Raw genomic sequence first — 17,471 nt, forward strand, 5'->3', positions numbered from 1 at the left:
CTGATATTTAATGGATCGGATTACATTTTTTATTTTTCTCCGATATCCGATCCAGCAATTTAGGTCAGTATCGGACCGATACCGATACGTAATATCGGATCGGTCCATCTCTAGTTTCAACCCAGTACTAGCACAATGTACCTAATGAAGTGGAATTAAGAGTGTATATGTTGAGCAGTAAGTAAAAAGGTCAAATAGAGATTTAAAAGCGCTGTCAGTAGCTGACATGTCATGAACTACTCACCAAATCCCTTCGTATAACCATCTAATCCCCACTTTGAATTTGGAGAAAATAAGATGATGACAGTCACGGTTTGACTTTTATGACTTTTACAGCAGGCATCTTCACAGCTCACATTAATTTAATAATGTCAAGTAAGTGAATTTGGCTTTGTTTGAAAATGTATTTCCACTCATATTTTTAAAGTGCTTCTCAGGAAGTTGCCACAGACTTTTGTCAGCCGACCCAAATTTTTAAAAGAAGTAATTAAATCACAACATTGGAACAACTGGACTGTTTTCCACTGGTGTACTTAGCAAGGTCTAATGCAAATAGTTGCTTATTGTTGCAGCCTACTGAGTGCTTTTGTACAGGATGTGATGTACTTGCCTCTTAGGCGTTTTACAGCATGGATGCAGAAAATATAAACCAGGCCAGGGTGTAACGGAACATAAAGGTGAGAAGGGATGTTTTGAGGTTTTCAGATGAGCTCGTCTGGTCACATCAGTCTCACTGGTCTAAACCTTTGTCAGCATCAAACTCAGCAGCATCCTCGACTCAGGCATGCGTGGTGTTACTGGTGTATTAGTGACCTGTCTCCTCTTGTGTCTCTGTTTGTTTTTCCAGGCCTCCCCTGCTGCCCTCGCTAAGAGTGTTTTGGCAGAAGTCCCTAACCAGGTGGTAGATTACTACAACGCGAAAGGAATTAAACCCAAGTGCATGTCAGATTATGAGTCCACAAGAACCTTCAGCCCCTGACAATGGACTGAGTGCACACATACATACAATTACATATACATGTATGAATCCTATATCTACATTTAAGTACTGTATAAAACGTATACATGTCCAAAAGCACAAGCACACACATACGCAAACAAACATGTACACAAAACAATACTACATACAGTAGACTAGCTCAGAGAATTAGCTCGTTCTGGTGATACAAATTGAACTACTCTATTGGTGACTATTGCATGTTTGGCCACAGTGGCATCACCTGGGAAATTAACTGCTGTATTATCTACTGTACATTAAAAAAGGTATTTATAGAAATAAGAACAGTCTTCTGAAACAGCATGCATATGCAGACCTTAGCTCACTGGGGGAAAGAATGACACTCTTACCTTATTTAGATAACTAGCAAGTGCATAGACCAAACTATCTGTCAGCATAGAACCTAATATGTGAGATGCATAACCCGAAATGCTTAGAATTAGCATTGCAAATGTTATTTATAGGATTAATAGCATTTCTGTTTGTGTACTGCATAAATGCATGCATTATTCAGCTCCTGTTAATTCCCCTTTTCTAGTAGTTGCTTGCTAGTTATGAAATAAAGTATCTTGTCATTTGTGTGAGATTTGGGGTTGTCTTTGGTGTTTGGGGTTCTTTTCTACAGATTTGTTTGACATTTTGCTAAATGGAATGAACAACTGAATAATTGTAATAATTTCTTAATAACCTTCTTACATTGTAAAGAGTTTTGGGAGGATAGAAACGCTTGTGTGGTAGATACTCATCTGTGAGCTGAAAATGTTTTTTTCTTCTGTATTCTGCATGTTGATTATAATAAAGACCCTTTGGTTTTCTCATTTTAGTGTGATCTTTTATGACGGGATGTCTTCCTTATAGTGACAAAAAACAAGAACATATTGTGTAAATGTCAAATACTATGTAACAGTTCTGATAACCCCTGCCAAAGATCTGGATTTATAATAAAATCCACATGGCCAGCCGTGTTATTAAATTAGCTCGTACTCCACAACAGCTCCAAATGCCACACACTTTTCACACACTGCTAAAAACCATCAGCCCACAGACACCTACACTGACATGCCTGCCTTTCCTTCACTCGTTCCTAGACAGACATTAAAATGCTAGAATAAATTATTTCACTAATCTCCATACAGTTTAATTAATGCGAGCCAAAGTTGGGCTGTCCTAAGAGGACACTCCAAGCGTGCCTCGGGCTCTGGTAGTCAGATCTGTATTCAGCTCATGAACCTTTAATATCTCTTTCCCTATCATAGATAAGCCCCATCAGAAGAGACCAGAAATATCAGCTTCACAGCATAGGAGTCACATAAAAACTTCTTTTTTCCTTGGCATTTTGCCTGTCTGTTAGACTTCCAGTGAAGTAAGACAGGAAATCTGGAAAAGACAGCACGGGAATGACAAACAGCAGCGGTTCAGCTCCGCTCTTAACCAGGGAGTCTGCAGCCATGGACAATCAACAACAACTGTGGTATTGGCTTCTGAAAGTAACCACTTAAAAATGTCTAGTCTAGTACTTTAGCTGACCTGAATTATAACAAGTAGCAATACTGCTACTACTACTACTAATAATAATAATAATTATAATAATAATAATAATAATTATTATTATTATTATTATTATTATTATTATTTGATATTTTTGCACTTCACTGAACATCAACATTTAAATGAAAACTAGACAAAACCTGCTAGCATAACTGAACAACTATGTAAGGTGAAAGTGAAATTTAGCATTTAAAAAAAAATTATCTTTATTATTATTATTTTGTCCTGTGTTCATGTTCATTCTTCAACAGGTGGGATATTAAAGAGATATCCACATATCAGTGAATCAGTAATTATCCATCCATTCATTTCCTTCATAGTCCTCATCTATATCACACATTGGTTTGGTTTTGGTTTCATGACTATCAACTTCAAGCCTATCTCAGCTGTCAGACTGCGAGAGGCGGGCTACACTCTGGACAGTTAGTCAAGGATAAATAATTATGATCCAATAATAAATACAGTATATAAATGGCACTGTATGGTTACTTTAGCTACTTTAACATAACTTTTAATTTTACTTGAAGCCTGAATACTTGTTTTTTCCACTTGCCACCCAAATAAAATAAATAAATAACAATTAATCTGGATACGCCCCTGTTTATTGTGTTATCCCGTTAGGATGGCTGCCATGAGCGGAACCTTTGCCCTGAGCACCGGTTCTACGGAGCTGTTATGATTGAGCACCGGAAGTATGCAGGGTGACATTTACACAGAAAACTAAGGCGTGTATGAGAGTCCTCAGTGAAGGCTTGTCATCCTTCTGTAGGTTTAATTTTATATGTATAAGTGTGTAGTTTAGAGAGCGCAATGGCCGCGTCGACCTGCCGGTTTCTTTTTCTTCTGCGGGGTACTCGTGTCATCCCTCCTCGTGCAACAGCAGAACGGTAAGGATGCTAACGGGCTAGCCATGCTAACATAAGCTGCAGTTTGAAGCTTGGACACCACAGGGTGACATTGCTGTTTAATTTTGCAATTTCATAAGCTTTAAGCTTAATATCTCGAGTTTGTCTCTTTAAAATAGTAACGTAATAAACCGCCTCTGTTCCTAGTAGAGGAATGAGATTTATCATCTCCTGTCGTTTCTGAGATTCCCCCGTTTGATCTAACATACTGTTTGACTTTCACTTAATGGTTTATAAAGTAGTCTTTTCCCATCTTTAATGCTCTACATGACATGCTTGATAATGAGCGGTTGTTATAGAGAGCATAAAATTACTCCACAGTCCCAGCCAGTACAGTAACATATTCATCAACATTGTAAGGCAAGGCAAGTTTATTTGTATAGCACAATTCAGCAACAAGGTGATTCAAAGTGTTTTACGGAGACATTAGAAACAAAAACAAATAAAAAGCATGATTTAAAATTGATTAAAACAAGCTAACTAACTAACTAATTAACAAACAAACAAACAAACAAACAAAACAGTATATAAAATCAAAACAGATAAAATCAGAACAATAGATAAAATCAGTAGTTAAAATGTTAGTTTTGTAGTTGTAAAAACACTAAATTCACTCTCTGTATGAAGTTAAAGTATTAATATCCTCAGTATTTTACTTTTGTGATGCTCCTGTAGCGCCTTTTTGCTCATGTTGAGCACTCAATGCGTTTCATATTACAAATAATATTCACCCAGTCACACAAGCATTCAGACAGCGATTTTTTCTAACACACACACACACACACACACACACACACACACACACACACACACACACACACACACAACGTAGAATATGTATGACATCCATACTTAAGGACCTCCTCACCACCTCTGCCACAACTGCCATAACTGCCATCACCTGAAATTAAACCCCAATAAACAGAAACATGTCAATAGAGACACCTGCCTACTTTACAGAGCAGGGAATTTCTAGGTAATACAGCTATTGTACTGTTTGTTTGTTTGTTTTTGTTTTTTTGTGATATCTTGGTATTCGTTCCTCCTTATGTGCCAGAGGAATAAAGTAATCTTATTTATAGATAAATATCAACAGTCTGGTTATTTAGCAGTGGTTAACAAAGATGTCTGATACCAACCTTTGTTTGAAATATTATATTTAATACCAAAAAGCAAAGTTTAAGGAAATATCAACATTTCCTTTATTCTGTATGATGCTATAAGCCTCTTCATTTTGCTTTTGTCCTTTTTTCCTATGAAAGTGCAGGTTTCAAGAAGACCTTCTGTAAAAATATACCTTTTTTGATTAATAGCTATGTTATGTGATTGCTGAATTTGGGAACAAAAGTCTTTTATGACTGTTAGAGACAGATTTCATCATTACAGTTGCACATTAACCTGTAACACTGCAGATCAGGAATATTGATGTCCCTCTGCAGGCAGGCAAGAATACTTTGAACTAACAACGAGCCACCAGGCTTCACTCTGTCCCATGTGACACTTGATATTCTCAAACTGTCTATGTAAATGTCCGGACCTGTTTGTTAATGCATCAGCAAGGACACTGCAATGACCCGACTCACTGCAGCAGCAGACTGATGAGTGTTTTTTGTTGTGTTTTTTTAGCTAAGTAAACTAAAATTGATGAGTAGTTTGAGATCTGAAGCAGTGAGGCAAATTTCAGTGTAGATTATCCAGTGGTGCTTTAAGGATTTTCAGTGCATTAATGTGGATCTATTGTGGACCTATTTCTATCAGAGAAGCTTTGAATGAATCATTGTTTTGTATGTACTGGGCTTTGGTGCTGTCCCAGTTCATCCATTGTCAGAAGCAAGTCATTTAGTTCTTTTTTCCTTAAACCAGCTTTCTTCTTGTTGGCTGCAGCTCATAAACAGAAAGTCTGAGCAGAAGACAGGTGGACATTTTTTTTCTGCCACTAAAAGTTTTTTATTTTTTTTTAGCATTCATAAGTCAGAGTTTGGGGTTTTCCAAAAATTTCAGCTTATTAATGCAAACCTCTGAGGAAATAACTTGAAATCTTGAGTTATCAAGTTGAAATTTTGAGATAGTGATTCAGAAATTAAACTGAAACTTAAAATGATTTTTCAGTGGCATAGGGTGGGACGTTTATGCTCAGAGTTAGTGCTGATTGCCTGAGATGACTTTATTAGGGATATGTGCTATTGCTGAAATCGTACAGGGCCAAGTGTGGGGAAAATTGAGTGTTTAGGGCAATCTGAAGCCTGAGGGTCTTTTTTCCTTACAGGGATTACTTGTATATCTTGTCGCGTCTCATGGTTTGAGACTCATGGATGTTGAGTCTCAAACCATGAGATGCACCTGGCCGATCATGGTTTGAGACTCAACGTCAAGAAGATCAAGTACATGGAAGCTTGTCCCCAAACTGATGGCACCATTAACATCGACGGGGAAGACCTGAAGAAGGCCGACCGATTCAAGTACTTGGGATCGATGATCAGTGGCGACGGGGATATTCTTCCAGACGTGCAAGCTGGGGTCAATGCCGCATGGATGAAGTGGCGTCAAGTGACGGATGTGCTATGCAACCGTCGAATGCCAGACCATCTCAAGGTGAAGATTTACAAGACTGTAGTCTGCCCAGTTGCCCTGTATGGATGGTGTCAAGGCCTCGCGCATTGGGACCAAGTCATGAATGAAGACGTCAGAAAGCGGCTCGGCATCGCACCAATCACGGAGAAAATGCACAAGGCACAGCTACGGTGGTACGGACACGTATTACGCTCAGGCGACAGCTCAGTGGCAAAAACTGCAATGAGGCTTGAGCCCGGTGGCCAGCGACCCCGTGGCAGGCCGAAGAACTGGTGGATGGATAGAATAAAGGAAGACGCCCTCGGTCGTGCCAAATGGAGACGGATTTGCCGCAAAGCGGACCCTGCCATGCGGGACAAACGCTAGAAGGAAGAGGATTACTTGTAGATCTTGTCATTTAAAGCTTAATACAGTTACTGCTTAATATGAGCATACACCAACATAACAGTATTAAAATGATTATTTTCTTGCTATTTTAAAATATTTGGCTGTGGTAATGTTGTTAGGAAGCAAGTGTGTCTGACCATTGTTGTTCTAACTGTGGGCGTTACATGGCTTGTTTTCTCTTTCAGTCCTGCCCTGCTGGTTGGTTGTATCAGGACAGTGAAAACCACAACATGGTTTGAGGAAAACCTAACAGAGGACAACCAGGAGTACATGAGGAAGAGCATGGCAGAGGAATACAGACGGCAAACGGCTGAAAAGCTCAACCCACTCAAAGACGAGCCGTGGCCTCGAGATGAGTGGACAGAAGGTGGGTGCAACCATTAGTTAGAGCCGTGTTTGTTATGGTTCTCGTTTCCATCCACTTGGCAACTTCAGCACGTTTTCCTCTGTTCTCTCACCAGGGAGCCGAAGAGTCGGGTTAGTTGCTGTGAAGTTGGGGATGGTGCCTGTCTGGACGAAAACAGGCGAAAGACATGTAGTCACCATGTTACAGGTATCACACTTCCGCTGTGGCTTAGCTTTGATCCATAATAGCTGCAGATAGTCTTCAGGTGTTCAGGAGTGATAACGGGCATTTATGTTTATTATGTATGTGTGAACTTAATGAATTGGATTATTCAATATAGTGGAGAGAAAGAATAGCAAAGTTAGGACATTTAAGCTCGTCCTCTTTTACAGCAAGGTGTGAGGAGCAGATACTAAATGTTTGCTTTATTCAGACCACGTTTTATTCCCATCGATTTATCTGTCATTAAAGTAAACTGAAGCGACCACTGGCTGCTTGTGCTCATTTTGCTCTTTATTGATCACGACTTGCATTTTACTTTCAGTGAAATGTCAGTGGTAACAGTTGGACAGATATTTGAATTTTGTCATCGCCTCTCTTTAATATGAGATTCAAGGCAATCAAGAAACTCATATCCCCATCTGCTGACTCACTTCAGTCACAGTTAGTCATTTTCTCTTCAGCTGAAATGTTAATGGTCTACACAAAAAAAGAGAAGATGACAAGTTGAATATTGAAATTACTCCCACCACTTTAGCTTTTGGGTTCATGTTTTTATCTGAACTGAAGCTGAAGGCTCGTCATAACAAATGGAACGAGAGCAGGAGGGCAGGTTAAAATGGTGGGTTTTAAAAGAAGTTATGAAACTTTAACGTGGTGTATGTCCTTCATCAGTTGTGCAGATATCGCACACACTGTACAATGTGCATAATGATGCAAAGTTGTTGTTACAGTAATGTATCTTGATGAATTTATCTCTTTGCTGATTGTTATTATTATATTGCACCAGACTCTTCCACCATCTATTTCTATCATCGTTCATCACGACTGTGGCCCTGGCTCTTATTAGATTAAGTACAGCGGCAGCGCTGTCTACCTGATTGATAATGCAGCATCTGTTTTCTCCAGGTGCAGGATTGTCACATAATAAAGTACCTGTCCAAAGAAGAATACGATGGACACTCTGCTGCTCTCATTGTAGGAGGAAAAAATGTGTCCCCATTCCACGTAAGTAGAAGAAGTGTGGTTGAATTTGTGCATTTGACAGCGCTTCACGCTGGTTATGCTTTCGGAGAACAATCCTGCAAAGGTGGCCACTGGCCTTTAAAAACGGCAATTCATGTTAAGTGTTTCGTACTTTTCACAAAGCATATTTTTTTCATTCTGTCAAGCTGTGGTGAGTGTTCACACGAGGCCTGAGCTGGTGATAAAGTGTTGAGTTTGTACTGAATTGCAACACCAGCCTCTGCTGCCAAACACTTTATCCTGTCAAAGTGTTGAGTGTCCACGACTGAACGATGTGTGCCACATGCAGCTGACTCACGAGTTGAAAACATCGCTCAGCCATACTGTACAGACCTAACGTGTATTTGTTAGTTCTCGCTATATTTTATCAGTGCGACAGCTTTATGGATGCATAACTTTGTCATCTCCTTCCCCCCCAAATGGAAATGAATTGGTAATTTCATGTGGAAATTCCAGTTAACAATCAATGATTGTATTTTGCACCCATCAAACACATTATTAATAAACAAGATGGGTGTAAATGAGTGACATCACTCACCTCATTACTATGCAGTGTTCTGCTGGGGAGAGAACGCTAAACTTTGCTTTAGACTGTGTGTTGACACTTCCGGATGTGTTGCCATCATGGCATAAAGAGGACACACAGCAGGGATTTTCATGGTGATTCATTTCTTAGTCGACTAAACAAGGAAACATGTAGACTAACAGACTAGTTTAAAGGTAAGAAACGCTGAAAAGTATGACGCATTACAAATGACGCATTGTTTTACGATTCATGACAGCCATCTCAATCGAAGTTAAAATCTTCCATCCATAATTTCTTCCGCTTATCCCGTGGCAGCAACCTAAACAGAGAGCCCAGACCTCCATCTCCCCAGCCACATCTTCCAGCTTATCCGGGGTAACACCAATGCCCCCTAGTTACTCCAGTGTGTCCTGGGTCTACCGTGTGGCCTTCTCCCCATAGGACCTGCCTCCTTTCGATGTGGAGGAGCAGCTATACTTGAGTTCCTCCTAAATAACTGCACTCTTCACTCTATATCAGACAGTTTTCAACAATGATGTCGGGGCTGCAGCTACATGTGGTTGAAGATGGCTGCATAACATCAATTAAACTGTTAACAATTAAATTAAATGACAATTATGTCTGGTAACAACTAGTGTAATAAACTTTAAGGCCCCATGACTGCTCTCAGAAGTCAATAATACGATTAATTGAAAAGCAAGACAGCATCACTGGCTGATAAACATATACTGCCTCCTACAAAACAGGTTTAAAAAGAATCTCCTCTTAAGGAGGATTTTGGCTTTAAAATGCTCGAAATGTTCCTTCTTTTAAATGAAAAACAAAGGAACAAGTGCGAATACATTAGGGTGTCATTTATTTTTCTGGGCCTCAGTACATGCTCAATGGGCCGGTGTCAGGATTTCACTTGTCCAGCGTGAAGTTGTTTTTGAATCCTTTTCACACAGCCACATCACTCTTTATTCAGAAGCAGAGTTTGTTGGAGTGAGAGGCTTTGGCAGACGGATTTTCAGTCAACAGAAGGGGGGAGAGAGAGAGTTTAGAGTGACTGGAGGCGCTAAGATGAGAGCGAGCCGAGTGAAAGCAAATGTCAAAGACTCTCAGTGCCAAGTGTGTGTGCGTACGCTTGTTAGAGTGCGTTTTGTGTGCGAGTGTGTTTGGCTCCCATACAGTCATAACAGGCCCGTGGTTAATTTGAAAACGCTAAAGTCCAGCTGCTTCTTACTGCATTTACTTCTTTTAACACCTTATTTCCTTGCTTCTTATTTTTCTCTTGCACTCCGTCACTATGCCTGACAGAGGTCTGAAAAACAAATGGAGGTATTCAGGAACGCAGGAGTGCCTCCAAAGCAGAAAGTCACTGCCTTTAAAGTCTCCGACAGTGCCATCATCAAGCCAGGTATGAAATGACATTGAATTTTGCAAAGAAAGATCACTTATTAGGTTTTTGTGCGTGATTGGTAATGCAGGCTTGTTTGTTGCATGTTCAGGCACTCCTCTGTATGCAGCACATTTCCGTCCTGGCCAGTATGTGGACGTCACGGGCAAATCGTAAGTTATGTTCTGCCAGCTCCTCATTGGCGCTCCTCTGCTTGGCTCCTGTTCCTGCTTCTTACCCTTTCCCAGCGTCACGTTTTGAAGAGAGTTCAGTTTTTGACTTTACAAGAAATTCCATGTCTGTCCTTTTTTCTTTCCTTTTTTAAATATTGTTACCTTCTGGAGAAACATGTCAACATAAAAGTAATCTGGAAATCTGAGCGTGTGTAAATAAACTTTGTGGTGCGTGTTTGTTTGTAGAATCGGTAAGGGTTTTCAAGGTGTAATGAAGAGATGGGGATTTAAAGGTCAACCAGCCACCCACGGCCAAACCAAAACTCATCGCAGACCGGGAGCTTCTGGACCAGGAGGGGTTAGACAAACACACACACACACGCTTGTTACGATGTTCATCCATGCCAAACGTGAACATTTGGTTCCCCAAAATCCATTAATATGAACATGTGTGATATTCATCGTCTGCTTCCAGGATCCAGCTAAAGTTTTCAAAGGGAAGAAGATGCCCGGCCAAATGGGCAACAGCTACATCACTGCTTATGGACTGAAGGTACACACACACACACACACACGCGCACACATAAACTTAAAGAGCCTTAGTTTTAAACTTGGTTGTCCTTGCCTGCAATTTCAGCTCAATATTCTTTCATCTGCCTCTTCTCTATCCCGCTTCCAGATATGGAGGGTCAATACCAAGTACAATGTGCTGTACGTTAACGGCTCTGTCCCCGGGCACAAGAACTGCTTACTGAAGGTAAATATAATCATACACAGTCAAAGTGGAGTGTGAAGTCGAAGGTCAACCCCAGCATGCTTAGTGTTCATACAGAGACAAGTGACCTTGCACCTGTAAAACACCGTCACACCTGCAAGACGGTGTGATCAGTCTTCATCGACGCAGTGCTGGATCAGCTGTCTGTGTGTGTGTGTGTGTGTGTGTGTGTGTGTGTGTGTGTGTGTGTGTGTGTGTGTGTGTGTGTGTGTGTTTGTTGTGGGGGAATGGGAGCATGCTCCTTAACGATGTTAGGATTACCCAAAGCATCCATCTCCATACTCAGCATGTTGTGCTTTCTGTGTGTGTGTGTATTGCTGAAACATAGATGCAGGCTATTATTTGTTTTGCAGACAAGCGATAATGAATACAAATGCGTGTTGCATTTCACCCAGCTCAGCTGTGTGCAACACAAACACACGCCTGGATTCATTATAGATTATACAGCCCCAAAGGACACACATGCAGGTTATTAATGCTTGTTCATTGTTTTTTTTTTAATCATTCAGAGGGGCCCTAATGTCCCTTTGTACATGAGGACCAGTCATGGTTTATTAATTTAAATTAAATCTGGCTGCAATTAATGATAATTTTTATTATTGGTTTCAGTGCTGACTGTTTGATTAATCACTTAGGACACTGGTTTCTATGTTGGGGTCAGGAGAGTAGGGGGTGGAGGGATGGAAAGGTGCTGTCAAAAGGTTTTGTGGCTGCAGGAAATTTTAAATTTTGGCAACTGCAAAGTGCTGTGAGCATTTCAGCATTCCTGTTCACTCCGAGGAAATCCCGTTCTGACCACCTGCATGAGTTCATCTGCGGCCAGACTATCAATGCAGACTTCCAAGCTGGGGTGTGTGAGGACAACATCTGCCCATTCACATTGCATTGAAAAGTTTTTGTCCACATCTGCACAATCAGTGCTCACCACCTACTGTACTTTGTAGATCTGGATCCCCATGATTGTCCTTTTTACCAAAACAGTTTTAAAGTGAAACTTTTATGTAACACACTTAAGGGAGATCCAGTGTGTAAAAACCATGCACAGGTGAATGTGGAGTAGGAGACTGACAAATGTTTTGGTGCATCGCCAGCTGTGATGCAAATGTCTGCTGGTCTGTGGTGGTGAAGACAGCTGAGCTTAAAAGTGAAGCTGTGATTTACCGGTCAGTCTGTGTTTCCACTCTCACCAAACGCCGTGACCTCTAGTTAGTGACAGAAAGAATGAGATCACGAATACAAGCGATAAAAACAAGTTTCCTTCAAAGGGTTGCTTTGAAGAGCCGATATTGAGCCAGTGGAGGTGATTCAGGGATCTTACTAGAATACTTCCTGAATGCCTCCTAAACGAGGTATTTCGGGCTTGTACTACAGGGAGGGAGTTTTGTGGCAAACGCAGGACACACTGGAGAGATTTTATTTCTCAGCTGGCTTGGAAATCACTCACTGTACCACCAGATGAGATGGAAGAGGTGACGGAGGAAGAGTGGGTTTCTTGATGGATGGATGCAGTTGGAATGCGACTAGAAGTGATGTGAAGGTGCACAATGACGTGATCTTAAAGGGGAGATCAAGGCATAGTTTTTGATTTTTATGGGCACAGGTGCCGAAGTCTGTGATTGCAATTCGTACATCTGTATACACACTGTGTTTCAGGGTTCAGTGAGACTGATGGTAAACACTAAATAGTACAACTAGTCAGTCAGAAATAATTCCAAGCGTGATTTATTTAATGCTCCTCGTGGAGCAAATTGTTTTCAAGCAGAGTACACGACCGACCGCCAATTATAAATGACTAAAGGAGGTAATTTGTACGGCGGTGTATTAGCTCCAGTCTAGGTGAAATTTAAAAAAAAAAAGGTTGAAGAGCCAGGGGAGAAAAGTTATGTTCTGAGGAACAACAATGAATTTAAAGCTAGTAATACATTCGCCCCGATATTTTCAGAGTAAAAAAGCATGGAAGGACACTGCCATGAGCTGAGATGATGGCGTTTGTGTATGAGTTACTGATGTTTCGATGATCATCTGTGAAAGCTCGTGCATTCTGGTAGCGTGGTGTTTACTTGCATAAAGTAAAAAAAACCAGGAGGATACAAAATAACTGGCCATCTTTAAAAACGAGGAAGAGACTTTGAAACTAGCGATTATTGATCTAGAATGGAGACCCATTCGATAACTACATGGCTTATTACTCTCCTCAAATGCTTTCATTTTACGGGACTAGTTTTGAAAGTTTCGGGAGAAGCTGCCATGTTGGTTTCAGTTAAAGATCAAGGAGCAGACAGCCCACGCGAGGCATTTGTCCAGTCTGTCTTTGCACGGTTTCAGGAGGCTGGAGGAGAAGATAAGAGACTCTAAATCACGTATCAGATACCGTCGTGCAGCTCGTCCATCACACTAAAAAGCTGCTCGATCGCTCACAAAACAAAACACCTCACTGCACGTGTAACGTTATCTTCAGTAGCCTGACTTTTGCTTTTTTATATATATTTATATTTTTGCTTCATAAATAAGTTTTTAGTCACTAAGAAAATTAAGTAGCGGTGTTTCTATGTGTTCCAGGTAAGAGACACCGTGCTACCGAGCAGAAGGTCCACCCTGCTCAACCCTCCTTTTCCGACCTACTTCACAGAAGAGGACGGTGACCTGGACGAAGACCTGTACGACGAAGACTTGTTCGTTCACACAGAGCCATCGTTAACACTGACCTGACCTCTCACACACACAACTGTTTCACACAAACCTGCTAACTGTACCTTGATCCTGTAATAAAAGAGTGTTTCCTTGTATTCTCTCCAGCCTTGTCTTTGTGTGTGTGTGTGTGTGTGTGTGTGTGTGTGTGTGTGTGTGTGTGTGTGTGTGTGTGTGAGTGTGTGAGTGAGTGAGAGAGATGCGCTGGCACAAAGAATGTCTGTCTGATCCAAACAGTTATTACATCTCTCTTGGTTTTTTTCTCCTCTCAGAAACCATGGTAACTGTAGGAGTGATGATGTCACTAGAGGATCCCCAAGTAGAGAGAGGGAGAGAAATGGGGAGGAAAAAAAGACAATGAAACAAACAAGGGAGAAGTGAGGCAGGCCTGCTGGAGAACTATGCAATATCTATGCAGAGGAGGAGGGAGGGATGGAAATGAGTGTGTGAAACAGTGAGGGGAATACAGACGGGAGGCAAGGAATAGGCTGGTATGGGAGAAGTAATGAATTGGGTATAAAGCAGGGAAGCAAATACAAAGGAGTTTTATTTTTGTTTTGTTTTTTTTAGGTGGGGATGAGCCAGTGAAGGAGTGGAGGGCAGCTAAAGGTGGCAGAGAGGGAGAGGCAGGGATGAAGGCTAACAAAGGTTGACATTTGTGCATAAGAGGATAAATGAGGACATTAATGTTGCAGGAGGAACTGCTGGGTGCTTAAGCCTGTGCTTGTGTGTTTGTGTTCAGCAGTATTTAAATGAGGCAGACTGTTTGTGGGTTAACGGAGCTCCTTAGGCACAGTGTGGACGCCTCTTTTTGTGGGTAGCAAGTTATCAGATGAAAATCATGTCCTCCTAACTGTTTGACTGTTGTTTAGTGTGTATCTTCAGAGGCCTGTAGTCCTTCTCTGCTCCATATCTGCCATGTAATTGACAACAGCAGAAAAAAACCAAAACAGGCTTTTGTTTGAAACACTGACAAGAAGCAGCGATGCTTCACAGGATCCGCTGCAACAATTGCGGATGCGCACAGCATCGATTTCTTTTCCCTAATTGCAACGCTGCACTGCCCTCCCACTGTCTGACATGTGCAACATGCAGGAGCTGGCCATCATTTAGCTATAAAACAGTACAAAGTGATGACGCAGTTTGTGGCAATAGCTATAGCATACCACGGCTTGTAGGTCTGTAAGACAGCGGCAGGTTCTTTGAAATGGTAATGATATCGTTTGAAAGTCCTGCTCTGTGGAGCCTGCACATCATCTGGCTTTTGTGGGGGTGGACAAGAGGAGAGCAGAGCGGGGAGGGAAAGAAAAAGGGTGGGGTGGTCTTTGCCTGTCAAAGCAGCAGAGCAGAAAGAGAAGACGATGAAGTCCGGCCAGGATTGGGAAGCCGCGGTCTCCCCTGACTTTCACAAGACTCTTCCTTCACCTGAGGAGGTGTGCTGGACTGTAAACTGCTTGTTTATGCAGAGCTTTGCCTGTGAAACAAGACCAGGCTGTTTTTCACATGGTAAGCAGTCCAATAAGTCAGCAACCCTATTAAAACTATATTAGAATTTATGTATTAAAAAAGACCTCCAGTATATGATTATGTATTTTGAATAGTCAATAAATATGCCCGGACTGTGTTGCAAAAAAAAATAACATCCACACTATTACACCAACTCCAGCCTGAACCAGTCGTACGAGGCGGGATGGATCCATGCTTTCATCCATGCTCTGACCCTAACATCTGAACATTTCAGCAGAAATCGAGACTCATCAGACCAAACAATGGTTTTCCAGTCTCCTGTTAAGTTCTGGTGAGCCCGTGTGTATTGTAGGTTCAGTTTCTTGTTCTAAGGTGACAGGAGTGACACCCAGTGTGATCTTCTGCTGCCGTAACCTGTCATCTTCAAGTCGATGTGTTGTGCATCCAGAGACGTACTTTGGCTGTAACAAGTGGTTATTTTAGTTCCAATCTGCTTGAGGTAATCTGGCCATTCTCCTCTGACTCCTGATATTAAGAGGGCATAGAACTGCCACTCGATGGGTATTTTCTCTTTCATAGATCATTCTCAAGAATTCTCACTCACAAGAAAGCACTTTAAAAATGACTTGGACCTGAATTTATTGAGATTTACTGCTAAACTACGACTTAGCTTATGAGTAGAAAATGTGACCTTAAAAAAAGACAGAAAAAAAGACAGCCAAGCCCTGAAAACTTGTCAGTAAATAATGCGATTGGCCTCGGGCTGCAGCGAAATAATTCCACGAGTGATATTTCTACAAGTTTGTTTGATTCATCCCAGAAAACTGTGGGAAAGTTGCACTGTTAGGTTTTGAGAGGGCATGCATAACCAAAAATCACTTGGGACCAAAAATAGTAATTCATTCAAATCAGAATAGTTTCTATAATTGACTAGCGCTGAAAGAGTCGTTGACCGTGCATGTAACTTTGACTAATGAAGAAATAGTGCTCAATTCCACTTTGCTAATCAGGACTTTTGTCTTTATTTGGACTCGATTCAAGACTTATTATTCAACGACTCTCTTAAAACAGCGTACAGGAGTGTAGCTATCACTGGGGAGAAAAGCGCAAGTTTGCAAATGTAGATATTTAAGTGCTCTGACCAGCCACGCTCACCAGTTTTCTTGCCTGTGTAACAATCCTGAATCTGATCTCAAAATGCAAATCTATTAGTTAATTAAAGAGCTGAGTTTTGGCTGAATCTAAACATTTCGGGGAAATTACTTGGAGAGTGTGTGAGAGGTTTGGCCTGCTACTTTGACCCGGGTCTGACATGATGGATCTCCTGCTCTACTTCTGCTGGCTCAACACATGAGAGATCTGATTTCCATTAGTAAAGAGGGCACACGCACATACACACACAGCCTCTCCTTGTATACACACCTAAAGTGACCATCACTATCTCTTTTGCACAAACACACACACAAACACACACTTTTAATGCCTCCTTAGCGAGCAAAGATTCCCTCTCCTAGACTGGTCAGCACTTATGTTGTTGCCTCCTTGCCGAGTTTACACACAAACTCCGGGTCTGACCTGCATCTTAACAACACGCACGCACAAAGGCGCATGTGTGTGGTGGCGTGCGCCGCGCAATATGAATTATTGAGTGTGTTATTTGAGGGACAGCTGGCTCTTGAGCACATTAAGTGCCTCAGTTAGACAGCCAGTTACAGCAGTCTACAGTGACAGCAGTGAAGAGTCACTAAACAGAAGTGAAGAGGGGAAAGAAAGAATGCTAATGCAATTTCACACCGGCTTGTATCAGCAGGCAATTATAAAAGTGTTTATATAAGCTCTCGCGTCAGGGATAAAACAAATGAATCTTTTAAACAGAAACGGAGCAGTAAAATCATTTTCTAATAGTCTAGCTACCATCCTAGTCTGCAAATACATGCATCTAAATGACATTTGAACTTTACAGAGGAAATCATCTGAGCAATGTATCATGGACGCCTTGGCACATTTACTGAGAGAAAACTGCACCAGTTGCTCAGCCTACATTTGGCAGCGTCGTGCAGAACTTCTAAATATAAATATTTGTATATGTGTTGTTAATTATAATTTGATCCAATAAGAATTGATGGCTAAATGTGGAAAGAGAGACGCACCCTGCTAGTAATTTCACATGCACAATTATCGCCGCACATCCCTTTAAGCCGCTCTGCTGGTGGTCCTGCTGGTGCGGGCCCCTCCCAGTTGTGCACACCTGGGTCTCAGGGGTGTGTGTGTGTGATGATTCCCACCCGTGTAGGTAAATTTGGGTTCCTTCCTTCCAGCACCACTGGGTGAGAGCAGGGTGCATCCTTTGTATCCCCGCCTTCCCTCTTCACAGGTGTTCCTATCCTGCTTTTAGATGTGATCGTGTGTGTGTGTGTGTGTGTGTGTGTGTTGCAGTTATGATCCCACAAAGCAGTGTTTATAAC

General features: G+C 41.5%; 2 protein-coding genes across 4 annotated transcripts in view; both read left to right on the forward strand.

Annotated features, from left to right (window-relative positions):
• Positions 1-1,815, forward strand: part of cpne4b (copine IVb) — a 28,968-nt gene extending 27,153 nt beyond the window's left edge. For all 3 annotated transcript variants that reach the window (XM_086279762.1, XM_086279761.1, XM_086279763.1), the window contains one exon: positions 848-1,815. In XM_086279762.1, coding sequence (XP_086135888.1) covers positions 848-979 — 132 coding nt within the window. In that variant the 3' untranslated portion in view covers positions 980-1,815. The remainder of the gene's footprint in view (positions 1-847) is intronic.
• A 1,392-nt stretch (positions 1,816-3,207) lies between these two features.
• mrpl3 (mitochondrial ribosomal protein L3) lies at positions 3,208-13,635 on the forward strand. The gene is made up of 10 exons (XM_086280672.1): positions 3,208-3,432; positions 6,594-6,775; positions 6,870-6,961; positions 7,883-7,981; positions 9,825-9,924; positions 10,016-10,076; positions 10,323-10,434; positions 10,552-10,629; positions 10,756-10,833; positions 13,411-13,635. Exons 1-10 carry the CDS (start codon positions 3,356-3,358, stop codon positions 13,558-13,560), a joined length of 1,029 nt encoding a protein of 342 aa, XP_086136798.1. The 5' UTR covers positions 3,208-3,355; the 3' UTR covers positions 13,561-13,635.
• The last annotated feature ends 3,836 nt before the right edge of the window (positions 13,636-17,471 follow it).

This window comes from Aulonocara sp. 'chitande type north' Nkhata Bay, linkage group LG22 (genome assembly GCF_057382095.1).
Source record: "Aulonocara sp. 'chitande type north' Nkhata Bay isolate Kocher_YH1m ecotype deep benthic linkage group LG22, A_spYH_male_GT1.1, whole genome shotgun sequence".
NCBI lineage: Eukaryota > Metazoa > Chordata > Actinopteri > Cichliformes > Cichlidae > Aulonocara > Aulonocara sp. 'chitande type north' Nkhata Bay.